Genomic DNA, 18,520 nt, shown 5'->3' with positions numbered 1-18,520 from the left:
AGTTTTTTTTTTTTTTTTCAGCACTGGGTTTGAACTCAGGACCTCACACTTACTAAGCAGGTGCTCTACTACCTGAGCCACACCCACAGCTTCTTAAGTATTTGATAGAATTTATCAATGAGCCATGTGGGCTAGAATTTGTTTGTGGGAAGATTTTAAGCTACAACTTGACACAGGTTATTTTTTCTTGAGTGAACTTTGGTAATTTGTGTCTTAAAAGCAATCTTATGCTTTTACCTAAGTTGTCAAGTTTATCAGCATAAAGTAATTTATACATAATTTTTCCTTATTCTTTTAACGTCTGTAACGATGTTACCTCTCATTCCTATAGTGGCAATTTATGTCTTTTTCCTTTCTTCTGACCAGTCTGGCTAGAAGATTTTCACATTTTATTGATCTTCTCAAAGAAAGGATTTGGTCTCCTTAATTTCCACAATTGGTTTTCTCTGTTTGTTTCACTAGTTTCAACTCTGACTTTTTATTACATCCTTTCACCTGCTTTCTCTAGGTTTAATATGCTTTTCATTTTCTCATTTCTCAAACTGAAAGCTGAGTCTTTGATTCATGTAGGAATAAATCCCGCCCCAGTTACTTCCTCTTGGCTGGAAGCATTAAGTTAAACTTCTGTAACTATTAGTAAACTATCAGTTTGTTTTGGCACATTTATGTATTGTATATGTAAATACCATAGCAATTAAAGCATAGCTCTGCTTTGCCAGTTTTTTAGTTTTTTATTTTTAAAACTTTGCTTTACTAGATTAGATTTTACTAAACCTTTTATTTTTATATTCATTATATCCACAAATAATTTCTCTCCAATGATGGAATTTTAAAATGAATTTGCAATGGCATTATAATACAATCAGTTGTTCCAGTGTATAATTAATTTCCAAACCTTTTTTAAATATAGGAATTGGATGGAAAAAAATAAACGTACATGATTGAAATAAGCTGATTTTTCCTTTGAAGCATTTGATGACCTAAAGCTTCCATCATTTAACTTTTCCAAAGTTCTTCTGCTAACAGACTAATCCATGAACAGCTACTGCTTTATTTTTCATATGTGCAGGTGCATTTGATGCATTTAAATATCAATTTCTGAGGCCTCACTTTAAATCATTTCTGAATTCTAAGTTTTCTTCACATATGAAATTGAAACAATAGCTGGCAATGGACAGCGTTAACTTTCAAATAAACTTACCTAGTATAATAGTTCATAACAGTTTTGAAGGTAAAACTTAGGTCTAATCCTGCAAAAGTCTCAAAGTCAGGATTGTCTGGAGCGGACCCTATTTTCTTATTCATCAAGCTTGCTGTTGTCTTGTAATTGTACTTAACCAGTCACACAAGCTAAAAACCAGTTATTTGCACTTTTTCCCCATATCCAGTCAGTCAGCAGTTTATTTTTTCCTTTTGTATAGGAAAAATCTACCACAAATCAACCTCTACTGTAAGGCTGGCAGCTCGGAACACTCCTTTTTTAACGTAACATGTTATGGATTTATTCCTGCTCCAAAAGGAATGAGAAGGCATTTCCACATGCAAGTGGAGAATGTAACAAGTGTTGAGCCTATGTCTCCTCCCTAGTCCACTGCTTATGTCAAACCCATCATCTCAAACTGACTGCTTAAAGACACTTGTAGCTTTTCTCACTTCATTTTAACTGCCCCAGGCTCACTACGGGCAAAATGAATTTGAATTATAAAAATAATGTGGATTTCACTCAAATTCCTTTGGCAGTAAGTCCCCGTGACTACAGGACAGTCTGAACTATACAACATGGCATACAATCTGGCCTCAGTTTACCGTTTCATCTTCAAATCCAAACACTCTTCCCTACATTGTTTTAGGATTTTGCTGGCTGCTCCTAAAGCTATGTACATAACAGCACTCCAGTTCATGCTTTTTCCTTTTGCCTGTTCTCCTCCAAAACCCGTGTTCTTAGATTTTCCACATACTCTTAACAATTAACGCGTGCTATTATAGTTTGTCGTTCTTCAGAACAGATTATTCACCATAAAAATTCCCAATCACTAGCACTAATGCCTGAGATAGAGATGCTAAATAACATTACAGCTATGTACAATAGACAATTACTACATTAGCATCTGTTACAAGTTTTGACAAAATAGCTAGAAACAGCAGTTGAAGAAATGTGACAAATAATAAACGGACTGTCCAAAGAGGAGGCTGGGAACAAGAGGGCGGGAAGGGTAAGAAGGCCCATGTGCTGATGAGTAGGGTTAAGAGGCGTGGGAAGGAAGCAGCATGTCTGCGGCACGCCCTGGTGAAAACCCACTTCCCCGAAGCCCACACCGCGCAGGGGGCGAAGCACGGGAGGAGGCAGCGGCAGGACCACGCGGTCAGCATGGGGACGTCCCCAAGGGCGGGTCACACGCTCAAGGCGCTCTGCTTTTTGGGCCATCAGAACCTCGAGGCTCCCGCTGAGCGCCACCCTGGAGAAGCCTCGCCCTGGCTGGCTTCACTCTCCTGTAGGGCAGGTGGCCTGAGCGATGCACCTGGCCACAGCGGCGCGGGGCGGCGGCTCCGCAGGGCAGGGGCGGCGGAAAGGGACCAGGGAGGGAGAGGCCCGCAAGTCAATCAAAGAATCGGAGTCCCGAGTCCTGAGCATACAGCAGTGCACAAGGCAGACAGACAAGATCTCTGCCCTCGTGGTGTGGCTCTCAAAATGACTGTGGAAACGCGACAGCCCCGGGCCGAGGCGGGCTAAAGCCCTGCATTTGCCCCGCGCCGACTCCAGGCTCCTGAAGTCACTTCTCTTCAGACGTGGGGCGGCGGTGACCGCAGGTGGCCACTCCATGCCCAGGTCGGGCCTCCTCCCGTAACCCCCGGCCCAGGACGGTCCCCTTGGTTCTCACCGAATCCTTTAATGAGCTCGGTGAAGACCCCGGGGTCGCTTTCCATGAGGCACCACTCCCCCGCATTGCCCGACATGGCCCCGGCCACACACCGCCCCGCTCCACCTCTTGCTCTCAGCCGCCCCCTGCACCAGCTGCCGCCGGCCACAGAGCTCAGCAAACCCGCCGCTGAGCTCGTCAACCCCACGTCACCCCGCCTACTTCCCGACAGCCTCCGGGCGCCGTCACCTGCAGCGCGACGGAGCGCCGGAGGACTCTCTAGCCACCCTGGAGACGTCGAAACGCTTCTTAGGCCTCCCGGGATCCGTACCGGATGCGGAAGGGGGCGGAGCCTGAGAAGAAAGGGCGGAAGGAGGTCACATCCGGGATCCTCGACACTCTGAGCGGGGTGGGTCAAGAGAAAGGGGCGTGGCTCGTTCCCGGGAACCGAACCTGAAAGCCCCAGAGGCTACGGCGTTGGAGCTGGAGCTGTCGCTGCCCATCAGGAGGCCGTCTCTTCTTTTTCAGCGCTGCGCAGGGCTTCTCCTGGCGGCGTTGCGGGTCCGGAGAGCCGGCTGCCCCGTGCAGGTGAGGAAGCTGCGGGAGGCCGGCTGGGCGGGGGGCGGAGAGGGGAGGGACCTTTGTGCGGTCTGAGTCAGTCCGGGGACGCCCAAGGTCCGGCCGGTCCTCCATGTCTCTCACCGGCATCTCCGCGGCAGGGCCGGGGCGGACGCTTGGCCACCATGGTTATGCCATGCACACGCTGGGGTGCCGAGTGGCGTCGTTGTGTCGGGCCGGCCAGGACGTCGGGGTGGGGACACTGCTGCCCTCGCTGGCCGCGTCCGCGCGGCCTGCCCTCCTCCTCTGTCTCCCGCGCGTACAGGCGTTGTCTTTGATCCGGGGTTTTGCAAGCAGGAGCTTTGTGGGAAGACGGAAGGCGAATTTATCTTAGAGGAAAGAACGAGTTTGAGGAGAAGGAGCTGCCCTAAAGTCCGCGCGATCGCAGACCGCTGCAAGGGGATGCCATGCTTTAAAAGAAATAAAGGAAAATAACATTTTAAAAAATATTCAGTCTTTAAAAAAACTTGGGGTGGTTCTAAGACTAGATGATGAATTTAACCAAAAATGGCTGTTTTCACTACGTCGCCCTTATTAATCACGCTCTTACTGAGTACTGTAGTGTTAAGATTGGTTTTTTAAGAGTGTATTTATGCAACATTTCTTAAAAGCACGCCCCAAGAAGGGTCTTGGCTTTCAGTGGTTTGGTTTTTTTGTTTTGTTTGTTTTTAATGGCCTTAGTGGGTAAAACTGATTCCCTGCTTCTCATACAGGTATCCTGTACCCTGCAGTTAGGGAGTATTGTACTACAGAATTTGTGAAATCACAAAATAAACATGGTACATTTTACAGAGGGAAATAACAGAACAAGCATAACTATAAAGCAAACAGGAAAAAAAAAAACCCCAAAAACATGAATCCTGAAGTTTCTCCCTTGACATTGCCCAGAAGTTGGGAATTGGGCGTGTTTGTGAGAGGGCTAGCCTAATTCCTCAGAAGCCATGCCTACCCCAGAGCTGTTTATGGTGGCGGGGGGGGGGGGGGGGGGGGGGGGGGCGGTTGTTTTGGTTTTTTGTTTTTTTTGTTTTTTTTTTGTGGTACTGGGGTTTGAGCTCAGGGCCTTCACCTTGAGCCACTCCAACAGCCCTATTTTTGTGATGGGTTTTTTCGAGATTGTGAACTATTTGCCCTGGATGGCTTCAAACCTCCATCCTCCTCATTTCTGCCTCTTGGGTAACTAGGATTACAGGCGTCAGCCACCAGTGCCTGGCTAATCAGTAATAATTAAAACTTGAGTGCTGGTGGAGTGTTCAAGTGGTAGAGCACCTGCCTAGCAAGCATGAGGCTCTGAGTCCAAACCCCAGTCCTGCCCCTCCCAGAAAAAAGGTGTCACCAAAATTAAAACTTGATACCCAGTTTAACATGCTGCCTATTGTGAAAAGATCAAACTGAAAACTTAGCCATTGAGACAATCTAGAAGTAATCAGAAAGGGAAATTAAAATTTCCTCAGTCATATTAGTATTTAATAGTGGGAGTTCACATAAAAAAAAAAGATTTCTAGCTCTTGAGAAAAATGAAATCTGGCACTGCTAGGGCCACACCACATGGCAATCACAGGCTGTCTCCTCTGTTTGCATGCTGCCTCACCGTTATTTTTATTTATTTTTTGTATCACACTTGATCCACTTACTTCCGTTATCTGTTGGGTACAGGTATTTGAATTTGTAGCCCTAGTTTTTGTAGTATCGTTTCTTTTCAGTTTGTCTTATACTCTCTTATAAATCATAAATCAACCCTAACTACATTTTAAAAGGAATAAACTACATATTTGTTTGACTTCTTGGGATAAAAAATAACATTTTCAAATAAAAGATTGTTAAAATACATCAGAAAGACATTTGGATTTATAAATTCAAGAAAAGTGTAGAATCCTTAGAAATAATGTACTATTTATTTAGCACTGATAAAGGTACTGTGCATGTTGTTCTGATGAATATGAAGCAGAAGGACGTGCTATTACATACTGTTTACCTAGCATTTACCTATTTTGCATTCTACAATAAATCAAGAAAGAAAATGAACAATGTATAAAATATCTACAACCAATTGAAAATGTAGTCATGTTTATTTTTTGGTAGGACTAGGGTTTGAACTCAGGGCTTCATGCTTGCAAAACAGGTTCTCTACTGTTTGAGCCACACCTCCAGTCCAATTGAATTTTTTTTTTTTTTTTTTTTTTGGCAGTACTGGGACTCCAGGCCTCATGCGTGGTAGGCGGGCCTTTTGTCACTTGAGCCAGCCCTTGTCATGCTTTTAACAGTATTGTGATCTGCTTAACTTCTTCCCAGAATTTTCACTTATAGAGGTTTAACACAATTTTTAAGTCTTCAGAATGGTGTGCTTTAAGAGATTAGGACACTCAAAGAAGAATTAACTGTTTATGTTGTTGTTAATTTGGATTTGCAGTACTTGGTTATTCAGGAGTGTATTACCTGATAACCAGTGCCCCACTGCCTTGTAAACTACTGGTCACGGAGGTTAAACTTTGGGTTGGAGAAAGAAGAAATTCAGTTACCGTGTGTGTCCATGTAGATCTCATGTTTCTAAAGTCAAATAGAAAAACATAGCTAAATAACATTTTTACATATTTAATGCTGCTGCTTCCACTCTGATATTTATTTATTTTAATAACTATTCAAATATACTTTACCTAACCAGTTTTCTAATAAAAGTTTAAGGATAGGATCCAGTATCATGAAATTCATTACTTTAAAATGTGGAAAGCAGTGACTTTTAGTCTATTGACAGAGTTGTACAACCATCACCATGATGTAATTTGAGAACATTTTGATTACTTTAAAATAAACCCTTCCATTAGCAGGTACTCTCCAGTTACCCCTCCCCCTAGCTTCTGGCAACCACTAACTTTTAGTTTCTCTGACCTTGCCTTTCCTGGAAATTTTATGTAAATGGAATCATATAATATTTGGCTTCATTCGTGCAATGTAATGTTTTCAAGGTTTTGTCCGTGTCATAGCATGCATCAGTACTCATCTCTTTTTAGTTCCAAATAATAGCTTATTTTATGGATATATCACATTTTTAAATCCGTTCCTTGGTTGATGAATATTTGGGTTGTTTCCACTTTTTTTGCTATTATGTATAATGTTGAGAAGAACATTTGTGTACAGATTTTTATAGAGATTTGTATTTTCATTTCCCTTGAATATATAGTATAATTCCCCAGTCACATGGGAACTTTTTTTTTTTTAACAGTACTGAGGTTTGAACTCAGGGCCTACATCTTGAGCCACTCCACCAGCCCTTTTTGTGAAGGGATTTTTTTTTTTTTATCATGAACTATTTGCCCTGACTGGCTTTGAACTTCAAGCCTCCTGATCTCTGCCTCCTGAGTAGCTAGGATTACAGGTGTGAGCCACCAGTGCCTGGTTTACATATGACTTTTTGAGGAACTGGTATACTTCACCAAAGTGGCTGCATCATTTTATGTTCCTACTAGCAGTGTATGAGCATTCCATTTTCTCTAAATTGTTACCCACTTAATATTACTTTCTGAGTATAGCCATCCTAGTGGGTGCAAAGTGGTACCTCGTTGTGGTTTTGTGCTGTGGTGCTGGGCATTGCACCCAGGGCCTTACTAATACTAGGCAAGTGCTGTACCTACGAGCCACACTTCCAGCACCTCCTTGCGATTTTGATTTGTGTTTCCCTGAAACTAATGGTGCTCAGTGTGTATGTGCATTGGCCATTTGGTATCTTCTTTGGAACAACATCTGTTCAGATTCTTTGCCACTTTGAATCTCTTCTTTGGAGAAATGTTTGTTCAAATCCCTAGCTTATTTTTTAGTGGAGTCAAAGTTGTGTGATTTATATAATCTAGATACAAGTCTTTATAGGTATGATTTGCAAAAACTTTATTCCATAGATTGTTTCATTTTCTTTGTGGTATCCTTTGAAATACACATTTTAAGTTCCCCCTGTCCAAAATAACTAGAGCTAAAAAGGCAAAAGGCTGGCTTAAGTGGTAGAGTGCCTGCTTCACAAGTGTGAAGCCCTGAATTCAAACCCCAAAAGTGTATTTTGCTGCATGTGCTACAAAAAATACTTGAATAGTTAATATTAAATATATTAGGAAAACTTAGAGAACTATTGTTCTCTGGTGACATTTTTATTCATATCTTATTAATTTCTTTTAGCAACTTTCCCCTTTTTTTCTTAATTGTATTTCCATTAGTTGGGTATAATACATTTGTTATTCTGATTATACAATGTATGGTAAGGGCTTGTTTCTATTAAGTTTTTCATCACATACATCTAGACTTATTTTCAAAATAAATTAGTTATTAGAAAGAAAAAACAACTGTGCATAATTTTCTTTTGGAAAATCGATTTTCATGCTGTGCAGTTGTCCTTCAGTATGTATTACTCTTTACTTAAAAGTGGTGTTCTAGGTACAGAAGAGAGACTTTAAAATGACAAAATCTGATCCCTGCTCTCAAGGGAACCAATGATGTAGATAGAAGTGCTCACAATGAGTAATATAAGGAAAAGAATGGGGGGAGTATTTTGAGGTTTGGATTGGGAACTTTAAATCCCACCAGTTGAACCTTGGGGAAGGAATGCAGGTATAGTAGAATAATCTGATACTAAATATCATTTCAGTGTTATTCACGTAACAGATATAAGATATAGGATGAAGGAGGTATCTCTCACCATTGTGGGCCAGTTTCAACTGGATGCTCTGAGTTCCCTCTGTCCTGCTTGAGGAATGTTGCTCCTGCTGCTGTGTCTTCAACTCTTTAGTTTGAATCTTTCAACCTCAGTGTTCTCCCATTAAAAAGGATGGAAAAGTATTCACTGTAGGTCCCCATCTCTGCCTTACCTCCCTCCATACTTACTAACTCTGCTTCTATAAAGAAGAGTTGATCTGCGGAGTCTCCTCACTGCATACCACTGTAGTCAGCCTTCTTCTTAAAATACTCCACTGCACTTGAATTTTCTAGCTACTTCTCTTTGACAAGGCCAATGGTCATTTTTCTGCCATTACTTTGTTTACTTGATCTCTGAGCATCTGACATTGCCAGCTAATCATTTCTTGAAATTCTCTTCCTTATAATAAGTCATTCTTTCATTTTCTTTGCTATGGTCCTCCTCCTTTTCTATACTTCTCTCTCTGGTGGCACTGGGGTTTGAACTCAGGGCCTCACACTTGCTAGGCAGGCGCTCTACTACCTGAGCCACCCCGCCAACCCTCTATATCTTTTTAAAAGACCCTCCTGTCCTTAGTTTTCAATTGTCGATATTCACCTAGGTTCCATTCCTTAGCCTTGCCCCACAGTGTATAAGCATGTGTCCTCTAAAACAAAACTCCTGCCATGTGTCTTCCTAAAGGTCCTCCTACCTTATCTGTCAGCATGCCAATCTGACAGGATTGCCTTTCAGTTTGCTTCTCTGTGTGTCTTTCCGGATGATAAACACAGCATTACTTTGTCCTTGCTCAATACTTTTCTACAGTTTGCTTTGTATTTCTGCTGCCACAAATGAGTGTGCTTTTTGCTTAGAGCAGGAATTCAGGTCTTTGTAATGGAGCAGAAGTCTCTTCCATGTCCTTCATGTAGACAGTATTTAGTAAATGGTGGTTGAGATTTTTTTGTTGGTTGGGTTTTGTTTGCCATGGGCAGAAGCCCAGTGTAGCAATCATAGTATAGGATGGATTCAGCGACTGTGTTTTTCTGCTCTTCCATCCTTGTATATTGAAATATCTTCATAAACTGGCTTCACTCATGGTCACAAGGTAGCTGTCACCACTTAGGTGTCACTTGCAAATGAAAATGCTTAAGGCAGAAAAGAGAAATGTTCCTTTATAAGAGCCTAAAACCCCTTTTAAAACTGAAGAAGCTGGGCTCTGGTGCTCATTCCTATAATCCTAGTTACTCAGGAGGCAGAAATCAGGAGGATTGAGGTTCAAAGCCAGCCTGGGCAAATAGTTCTTGAGACCCTATCTCAAAAACACCCATCACAAAAAAGGAGTGGTGGCATGGCTCAAGGTGAAGGTCCTTAGTTCAACCTCCAGTACTGGGGGGAAAAAAAAAATGAAGAAAACCTCAAAAGTACTTTGCTGTGGGCCAGAGTTGTGACTCGTGCTAGTGCCTGTACCATCCAAAGCAAAGAGAATGAGAGCACCATGATTGCAAAGTCTTCAGTTCAAACCTCAGTACCACACACACAAAAAAAGAAAAAAAAAAAAAAAAAAGGAGCACTGTGACTGGGGCTGGGTCCACCAGTAGCATCCTTGGGAGCTTGTGGCAAATCCGCTGAGGTGGCCCTCACTCCAAGCTTGCTTAATTAATGTAAGGAACTCAGGCTAAGCAGAATTTACCAATCTGTCTTAACCTATACTTCAAGCAATTTTCATGCACACAAAGTTTGAGAACCATTGACTTAAGTGCAATCGAGATTTATCCTTTGGGGCTTGGGAGAGGCCTAGCAGCTTCTGAAAGACTCCCAGGCCAGGAAAAATAAAAAGAAAAGGGGAATGAATGGATGAGGGATAGGCAAGCAAGTTAAGTTTGCACAGTTTTTAAGAGGTGGGCTCTTTCTTAGTGTCACCTACCTTGCTCCCTTTATCCAACCCTGTCTGGGCCTCAAGACCTCATGCTGATCTACCTGCTAATTCCAGAAGTAATATAATCCTCCTCAAAAGTTAGAATCCTTAGTTGTTGCTTCTGATTGTAGAACTACTGTGCAAGTAATCTGGTTTATTTGCTTTGAAGTATTTTGAGTGTCCCTAGATTATAGAAGTATGAATACAAAATAAACCACTTTAAAAACTTAAGCAAGATATTACTAGTAGTTACTTCTGGATGGTCACTTGCAGTGTTTTATTTTTTCTTTTTCTGCCTTTTGTAATTTTTCCTAAGGCCATTTATATTGATTTTTGCACTGAGAGAAAGACTTACTGAGCTAAAAAGATATTTTTAAATTAAAAACATTAAAAAGATTTCAATAATCTGTGGATTAATACTCTTTTCTCATATATATAGCTGTATTATATGCATCTAGTTTTAAAAACATTGTGCTTTTTTGATAGGTTTCCTAAAAGACAGGAAAAATGGAGGTGTCTGTAAACCAAATGCAACCACTGAGTGAGAAGCAAATAGCCAATTCTGAAGGTGGCTGTGTGTGGCAAGTCACTGACGTGAATCGCTTGCACCGATTCTTGTGCTTCGGTTCTGAAGGTGGGACTTACTACATCAAAGAACAAAAACTGGGCCTGGAAAACGCAGAAGCTCTAATTAGACTTATTGAAGATGGCAGAGGATTTGAAGTGATACAGGAAATCAAGTCCTTTAGTCAAGAAGGCAGAACCGCCAAACAAGAGCCTCTGCTCTTTGCCCTTGCCATCTGTTCCCAGTGTTCCGACATCAGCACGAAGCAGGCAGCTTTTAAGGCTGTTCCTGAAGTTTGTCGCATTCCTACACATCTCTTTACTTTCATCCAGTTTAAGAAAGATCTCAAGGAAAGCATGAAGTGTGGTATGTGGGGTCGTGCTCTCCGGAAGGCGATTGCAGACTGGTACAATGAGAAAGGGGGCATGGCCCTTGCTCTAGCAGTTACAAAATATAAACAAAGAAATGGCTGGTCTCACAAAGATCTATTAAGATTGTCACATCTTAAGCCTTCCAGTGAAGGTAAGCCTAAGATCTTACTGAGGGCCGGTGGGGGGTACAAATTTTCACTTGATATTACGTAATTATTTTGTAGAATTAGCCTTTCATTCACAAGACATACGTTGACTAATTCAAATATGTTTAATGTCAACCTGGAACTGAATACCTAGAGGCAGCCCACATATGAGTAGTCAAGAACCATATGACAGATTTACAGGTTAATATTCTAAATCATAAAATGTCACCATGCTAACTACAATGCTCACCCAAGTGACTGTGGGCTATGAATGCAGCGCAGAGAAGACTACCGTTGTAGTAAGCAAAGCAGCTGCTTGCAGTAGGTGGCAGATGGCAAGCTGTACTGCTCTAGCCTCATTTCTTTCCCTGCCTTTCTCCCTAGAGCAGATCTCCAAGGAACCCAAAGGCTACCTGAAATAGTGCTGGCCTTAACAATTCAGGATGTAAATTGCCTGCAAGCACTTAAGCAGGGGACACGGTGACATGACAGTTTTTCTGTACCTCTGAGAAGAAACTTCAGAAGTTAGCTGCGTTTGCAATAACTAGCTGGTCTTTCTTAGAAGGGAATAAAACCTCAAGGGGAAGAAATAGTTTGAAGTGTGGGTTTCTACAAAAATCAGTTTGTCTAAAACTTGACCTTTTTTGCACCAGAAGTGAAACCTGAGAAAATAGCTACTCAGTGGATTCAAATTTTAGTTCTACTCATTACTTTGTGTCTCCAAGCCAAGTAAATGAACCTTTCTGAGTTTTTCTACTTTCTCCTGTTAAAATTGTTGTGACTAAATGTAATTGTGTGTATAAAATCCAAGTTCCTGCCTTGTAGAAGTGCTCTATTGAGTCCCTCTGCATGTGTGGTGGAATGATAGCTTTATGCACAGAATCTCTTCAGGAATCCCGAATTTATCATGTCTTGACTATAAGTGATCTTTCCAGTGAAATTTAAGCACTAAATTATTCATGTGCACACTTTGTTTTGATTCTTTAGTTAGGGACTACATGTTTAAAATAGTTGAATAAGCTGAGTGTGGTAGTACACATGGGAGATTGAGGTAGGAAGATCAAGAGTTCCAGAACAGCCTGGGCTGTGTAGCAAGACTCCACTTCCAAAAAAAAAAAGGTTGAATAATACAGAAAGAACATGCTTGCGAGACAGGGGCTCTACCATCTGAGCTATACCATCAACCCAGAAAGTATGAATTCTGCCCTTCAAAAGAAATCATTGTATATGATATATTGTGTTTTACCCCAGATTTTTTCCTAACCATATACTATCATGTATTTTTTACATCCCACCTTTCTTTCAGTTAAAAGCATATTATTGCATTTTTTTCAGGTCAGTGGAAATAGTTGCATATATAATATTGTATAAATATTCTATAATTTATTTAGCCTCTTGTTTTCTTATTGGTGACTGTTAAATAGCTTCCTTTTCAAATACTGTTACAAAAATACTGCAGTGAAAAAACTTGCTTAGAGTAAATATAATTGTTCAGTCCACAAAGAGAAGGGAAAAGTGGCCTGTTTCCCTACATTTTGTCTTTGTGTATAGAATAGATGAAAAATCCTACCTTGCTCTTCGGATTTACATTTTGGAGCAACAGCCCATCTTTTCATATGGCTACTGATTATTTTTGTGTGTGTGTATTATATTATTGTATCATTGCCTTTTCATTTGCTTAGTTATTACTTTTGATATTGATTATGATCATCATTCTTTCATGCACCAAATATTTATTGAGCAGTTAATATTGATCAATGCTGTTCTAAGAACTTGGGATACATGTTAGAGGTATTTTTAATTTGTTATTACATGCATTGCACATATTTTCCCCAATTCTTTTTACTCTTGGTTTGGGGAGGGATTGTTTCTGGCACACTGAAGTTTGGGTTTTTAAATGCAGCCAAGCTTACTGTGTCTTCATAGATTTTCATTTTGCGTTAGGTTTAGAAAAGCCTTTTCTAAAGACTTTAGGAAGTTAAAGTCATAAAAGTATTTACCTGTAATTTTTTATTAAATATGATTTTTTTACAGATTTTTTTTTCCTGTGTGTGTCTGTTACTTGGGTTTGAACTCAGGGCCGCACACTACCACTTGAGCCATGCTCCTAGCCCTATTTACTGTAGTTTTTATCAGATAGGATCTCATGTTTTTGCCTGGAGCCAGCCTCAGAATGTGATCCATCTTCCTATGCCTCTGGCATAGCTAGATGACAGGCATAAACCACTATGCCTAACTTATTGAATGAGTTGGGGTCTTGTCTCCCTTTTTTCCTTGGCCTCCAGCCATAATCCTCTCGATCTCCACCTCCAGTTAGGTGGGATTGCAGGCATTATGCCTAGGTTATTTTGTATTTTAAGTCTTTGATACAGTTTTAAGAAGATCAGCATTCAGCTTTAGATGTGGAATGGAGCAAGTACAAGAGTAAGAGAAAGATCACCTAGTACTCATCATAACTAGACAAATGAGTTTCTAAAGTTGTGAAAATGATTAGTCTGGGCTTTCTTTTCTATCTTATATAATGAAAAATCATTAAATGTTCCTTAAACTGCCACCCATAAGATTCTTTTGTTCTCAATATTAAGTGCAAAACTCATAAACTGTAAGTAAGCTGTAGAATAAGTAATATGTTAATGTCTTAGCTGTAATATGTATTTATAACAGACAAAACAAGTCAAAGTATGATTCAACTAACAGGTATGTATTGTGCACTGGTATGCCAATAGAACTGGTAGGACAACACTGCTTTAAGGAATTCTTATTTTCATTGGAAAAACGATATAGAACAACACATGCTTTTGTGAAGAAATCACTTAAGACTGTTTTGTATCCAAATGTAGACAATAACAAGAGTCACAGAACTCTATAAATTCCTGCATGTTAGTATTAACTTTTGATCAAATAATCATTCGGCCTTTAAAATATCTTAGGGAGGCCAGACCCCATGGCTCTAGCTTATAACCATAGTTACTCCACAGGCAGAGATCAGGAGGGTCACATTTTGAGGCCAACCTGGTCAAAAAGTTCTTGAGAGCCCATCTTCACATTGGCTGGGTGGGGTGGAGTGTGCCTATCATCGTAGCTATATGGGGAAGTAAATAAGATTGAAGCCCAGGCCGGCCAGGGCATAAAGTGAGAACCTACCTCAAAAATAACCAACACAAGAAGGGCTGGTGGAGTGGCTCAGGTGATAGAGCAACCACAAGGCCCTGATTTCTACCCTTAGTACTGCCAAAAAAAAAAAATAATAATAATAATAAAATTCCTTTGGGAAAAAATGAATTCTTTATCAATATTTTAAAAAATCAAAAGTTCCATGAAACTGACTTCTCTTGAAAGTACGTTTTTGGCAGCACCAAGCCACTCCGTGGCAAAGCCACAGTCAGTTCACCATCATCCTAAGGACTTCTATTCCACCAAGCCCTGCATGTCATTTACCTCAGAGATACTTGAAAGTGATCATTTGATACCCATTCCCTGCAGATGTGGAAACTAAAACCTAGAAAGATCAGCATATCTTGGCAGGTTTCTTTACCCCCAAGCTTCTTTCTACTATTAGAAGACGGTAGACAGAATGAACAAATTCTTTTTCTTTAAGTTGGGCCTATGATAATTTCTGTTATTTAACAATTTTAACTTCTACTAATCTCTGTCAGTCACAGGTGCATATTTATTCAGAAGTATAGGGGGACAAGTGAATAAGATGTCAGTTGAAATAGATCTATACTGTTGTGAGTTGTTCTGAGGCTGTGGACCAGAAATAGCTACTATCTCAAAAGAGCCTCTGTGATACAATTACTTAGAATATAGAAGGTTTTTTTTTCTGTTTCATGTTTATACAGTAATGATGTAATAAGCTAATTAATTCACTCTCTTTGCCTAAATGTTGTTATATCCCAGAAAACAGCATCCTACTTTGAGAGTGTTAACTGTGTTATCTAGTTAAGCTGATCATGATGCGTTCTCTGGAACCATGTTCTATTTTTGCTTGGTAATCCTATGTGCCCTGTTCAATTCTTTGTCTTGTTAAAGGACTTGCCATTGTGACCAAATATATTACAAAAGGCTGGAAAGAAGTCCAGGAATTGTATAAAGAAAAAGCACTTTCTGTGGAGACTGAAAAATTGCTGAAGTATTTGGAGGCGGTAGAGAAAGTGAAGCGCACAAAAGATGAGCTGGAAGTCATTCATCTGATAGAAGAACATAGATTAGTTAGGGAGCATCTTCTGACAAATCACTTAAAGTCTAAAGAGGTGAGTACATTATTGTCAAAAGAGAAATTTGATGTGCAAGGCTCTAGGTTCTATCCCCAGCACCACAAGAAAGAGAGAGACATACCAAGACAGACCAACCAAAACTACATCTTAAAATGAATGTTTACTGAAAATCCATAACATTGAACTGGAGGTGTAGGTCAAGTGGTTAGAGCACCTGCTTTGCAAGTGGGGTGCTCTGAGTACAAATCCCAGTCTCACAAAAACAAAGCAACCTAACCTAGCCAGGCATGGTGATCTCAGCGCTCGGGAGCCTGAGGTAAGATTATGAGTTCTAGGCCAGCCTGGGCCATGTAGTGAGACCCTGCCTCAAAAACAAAACAGAAACAAAAACTCTTAACAACTGACATCTTCTGTTAATTCCACTCCAGAAAACATGACACCTTGTAATTTTAAAAGCTCTGTGCATGCATTTCCTTCATAAAATACTGTGAGCCTGCCTTACTTGTGGATTTATTAAAGGCAATTTTGACCAAGCGTGGTGAAAAAAATAATAATAAATTGAAAAATCAGTCTGAAGGCATGGCTGAAGCACCTGCTAGAGCACCTGACTAACAAGTACAAAACACACACATCAAAAGAAATTTCAAAACCAAAAAATTTGAATTCTCACACGCTTTTCCACAGCCCATCTGATGCGGAGCACCCAGTCAATCTTGCGTTATTGTCAGTTGTGTTTTAAGTCGTTGTGTGTTCTGCTGAGTATTTTCCCTGACCTTAATTTTGTGAAAATCTGCCTCCCAAAAAGCAAATGGTGCCCAACAAGCCAGATGAAAGTGAATGTTCTTAATTGAAGCGATAAATAAAAATTGTTGAAAGGTGCTGTCTTTAAGGAAGCTGGTGCCTATCGGAATGGTGAATCCAGCATTCGCAGTTCAGCACTCAACTTATGCATCCTGTGTAGGCGTGGGTTGTCCCCCATTGTCTACTGTAGGTCTACCAAATTCTACTATACCTCACTTCCTTATTCTAATGAAAGAACAAGTTAACTTCTTTGATAAGACTTTGATCAATTAAGGCAAATTTTCATTCTGTGGAAGTACTTTGAACTCTAAGTGAAAGTCTTAGAGAATATACTAATAATTATTGATGTAACTGTGTTAAACTGATTTATTTCTCCTTAGTTCCTTATATTTTTACCTGAGTTAGTCCCCTTAATTCCTTCTGTTTCTTTTTATAGATATGGAAGGCTTTGCTACAAGAAATGCCTCTGACTGCATTACTAAGGAATCTAGGAAAGATGACTGCTAACTCAGTGCTTGAACCAGGAAATTCTGAAGTATCTTTAGTATGTGAAAAACTATGTAATGAAAAACTGCTAAAAAAGGTATGCATTCTCATTGGCATTTGTTAGCTAGTACCTTGGAGAACTTGGCTCTTAAATTGGGAATTCAGTCAGAATTTATAGGTGTTCTGAAACTTGTATCTTACTAGATTGCATTTTGACACTTTAATACATCCTCATTTTTCTCTTTTCTTTATTAAATGTGTTTATTAGCTTCAGTAACAAAAATTTAAGGAAGACCCACAATTACTATTTTTTACCTAAATGTTGTATTTTATTTTCTTTGTCTTTGTTCCTAGGCTCACATACATCCATTCCACGTTTTAACTGCACTAGAAACTTACAAAACAGGTCATGGGCTTAGAGGGAAACTGAAGTGGCGCCCTGATGAGGATATTTTGAAAGCCTTGGATGATGCTTTTTATAAAACATTTAAGGTAATGGTTTTATTTTTATTTTTAAAAAAGTGAGTTGGGATGTAATATCTTTTGTAAAAATGCATTTTAGAGGAAATATTAATAGTTCAGCCATTTTTGAATACTTATTTCCCTTAATTTATGTGAAGGTGGCTATGTAATTAACATTTAAAGTTTGGTTTTCTTTTGTTTTGGTGGTAATGGGGTTTGAATTCCTTGGGGCTTTGTGCTTGGTAGGCAGGCACTCTACCACTGGAGCCCTTCCTCCAGCCCCTTAACATTTAAGTTTTATGAGAAAAGTATTTCTCCTTACTTTGGGAAGCAAGTTACTTATCCTAAGGTCATTTTGACTATATTAACTAATCGTTTTGGTAAATTACTAAATTTAAGAATTTGTATTCCTGTGGGATTCTTTGACTTGGTCCTTGGTCTACTGTTTTTCCCATTAATTAGTAAATGGATTTCATCACTCTTGATAATGAGTTTTTCAAAATGGAACTCGCATATCAAAGCCACAAGATAAAATTTTCAGTTTTAGGGGTAGCAGAGTGGCTCAAGTGGTAGTGCAGCTGCCTAGCAAGCCTGAGGCCTTGAATTCAAACTCCAGTACTGCCAAAAAAAAAAAAAAGGAAAAATGGCTTTAAAATTTTCTTTATACACGACAAAATACTGACATGCAAATTCAGCAGTAAATTGAAAGAGTTATAAACCATCACCAAGTGACATTTATCCCTGACATGAAGGGTGCTTCAACATATGAAAACCAGTCAGTGAAGGGATGGAACTGTGGTTCTCAACTGATGCAGAAAAAAAACATTTTACAAAATGTATCATGATTTAAAAATAGACAAAAAAGTCACTTAATAAACTAAGACTAGGATAATGGATGTACTTACCGTGATAAAGATCATAGACCTGAAAAACAAAACAGCATTCTAACATCATAGTCTCAGTGATGAAAGATGAAAAGATTTTCCCTTAAGATCAAGAGTCATGAGGGTGTGGCTCGGGTGATAGAGCACCTGCCTAGCAAGTGTGAGACCCTGTGTTCAAAAGTCATTGGGGGGTAGGGAATGGAGGGGAGGATATACTGTAAGACAAGGATGCAGGAGCGTCCAGTTTTTCCACTTCCATTCTACATAAAGCTGGAAGTCCTAGTAATTCAGCAAGGTAAAAATTTAAAACATCCACATTGGAAAAGAAGAAGTAAAATAATTATCTTCAGGTGCCATAACGTTATGTAGAAAATCCTAAAGAACAAATACACACCCATGCACACACCCACGTACACAACTTACAGAGTTAACAAGCAAATTCAACAGAGCTGCAGGATATAAAATCAACACATTAAAAACTAACAGTTGTATGTGTACACATTAACAATAAACACTTTGAAAAGGAAATTGTGAAATTATGTCCAT

General features: G+C 39.8%; 2 protein-coding genes and 1 non-coding gene across 5 annotated transcripts in view; 1 reads left to right on the top strand and 2 right to left on the bottom strand.

Annotated features, from left to right (window-relative positions):
• Uchl5 (ubiquitin C-terminal hydrolase L5) overlaps positions 1–3,070 on the bottom strand; it is a 36,956-nt gene extending 33,886 nt beyond the window's left edge. For both annotated transcript variants that reach the window (XM_074048766.1, XM_074048767.1), the window contains exon 1: positions 2,880–3,070. In XM_074048766.1, the coding sequence (XP_073904867.1) occupies positions 2,880–2,955 (76 nt within the window). In that variant the 5' untranslated portion in view covers positions 2,956–3,070. The remainder of the gene's footprint in view (positions 1–2,879) is intronic.
• On the bottom strand, positions 1,414–1,545 carry LOC141414139 (small nucleolar RNA U109). The gene has a single exon (XR_012439225.1). It is a non-coding gene; the product is annotated as a small nucleolar RNA U109 (small nucleolar RNA).
• Positions 3,071–3,242: 172 nt separating the features above from the next.
• Positions 3,243–18,520, top strand: part of Ro60 (Ro60, Y RNA binding protein) — a 31,105-nt gene continuing 15,827 nt past the window's right edge. Inside the window, exons 1-5 of one of the 2 annotated variants that reach the window (XM_074048763.1) lie at positions 3,243–3,446; positions 10,529–11,129; positions 15,157–15,377; positions 16,579–16,725; positions 16,983–17,120. In XM_074048763.1, the coding sequence (XP_073904864.1) occupies positions 10,550–11,129; positions 15,157–15,377; positions 16,579–16,725; positions 16,983–17,120 (1,086 nt within the window). In that variant the 5' untranslated portion in view covers positions 3,243–3,446; positions 10,529–10,549. The remainder of the gene's footprint in view (positions 3,447–10,528; positions 11,130–15,156; positions 15,378–16,578; positions 16,726–16,982; positions 17,121–18,520) is intronic. The other variant, XM_074048764.1, reaches the window with a different exon arrangement.

The sequence above is a fragment of the Castor canadensis genome, chromosome 11 (genome assembly GCF_047511655.1).
Source record: "Castor canadensis chromosome 11, mCasCan1.hap1v2, whole genome shotgun sequence".
NCBI lineage: Eukaryota > Metazoa > Chordata > Mammalia > Rodentia > Castoridae > Castor > Castor canadensis.
The sequence above is the reverse complement of the archived record's forward strand: the minus strand, read 5'-3'. Positions and strand labels throughout refer to the sequence as shown.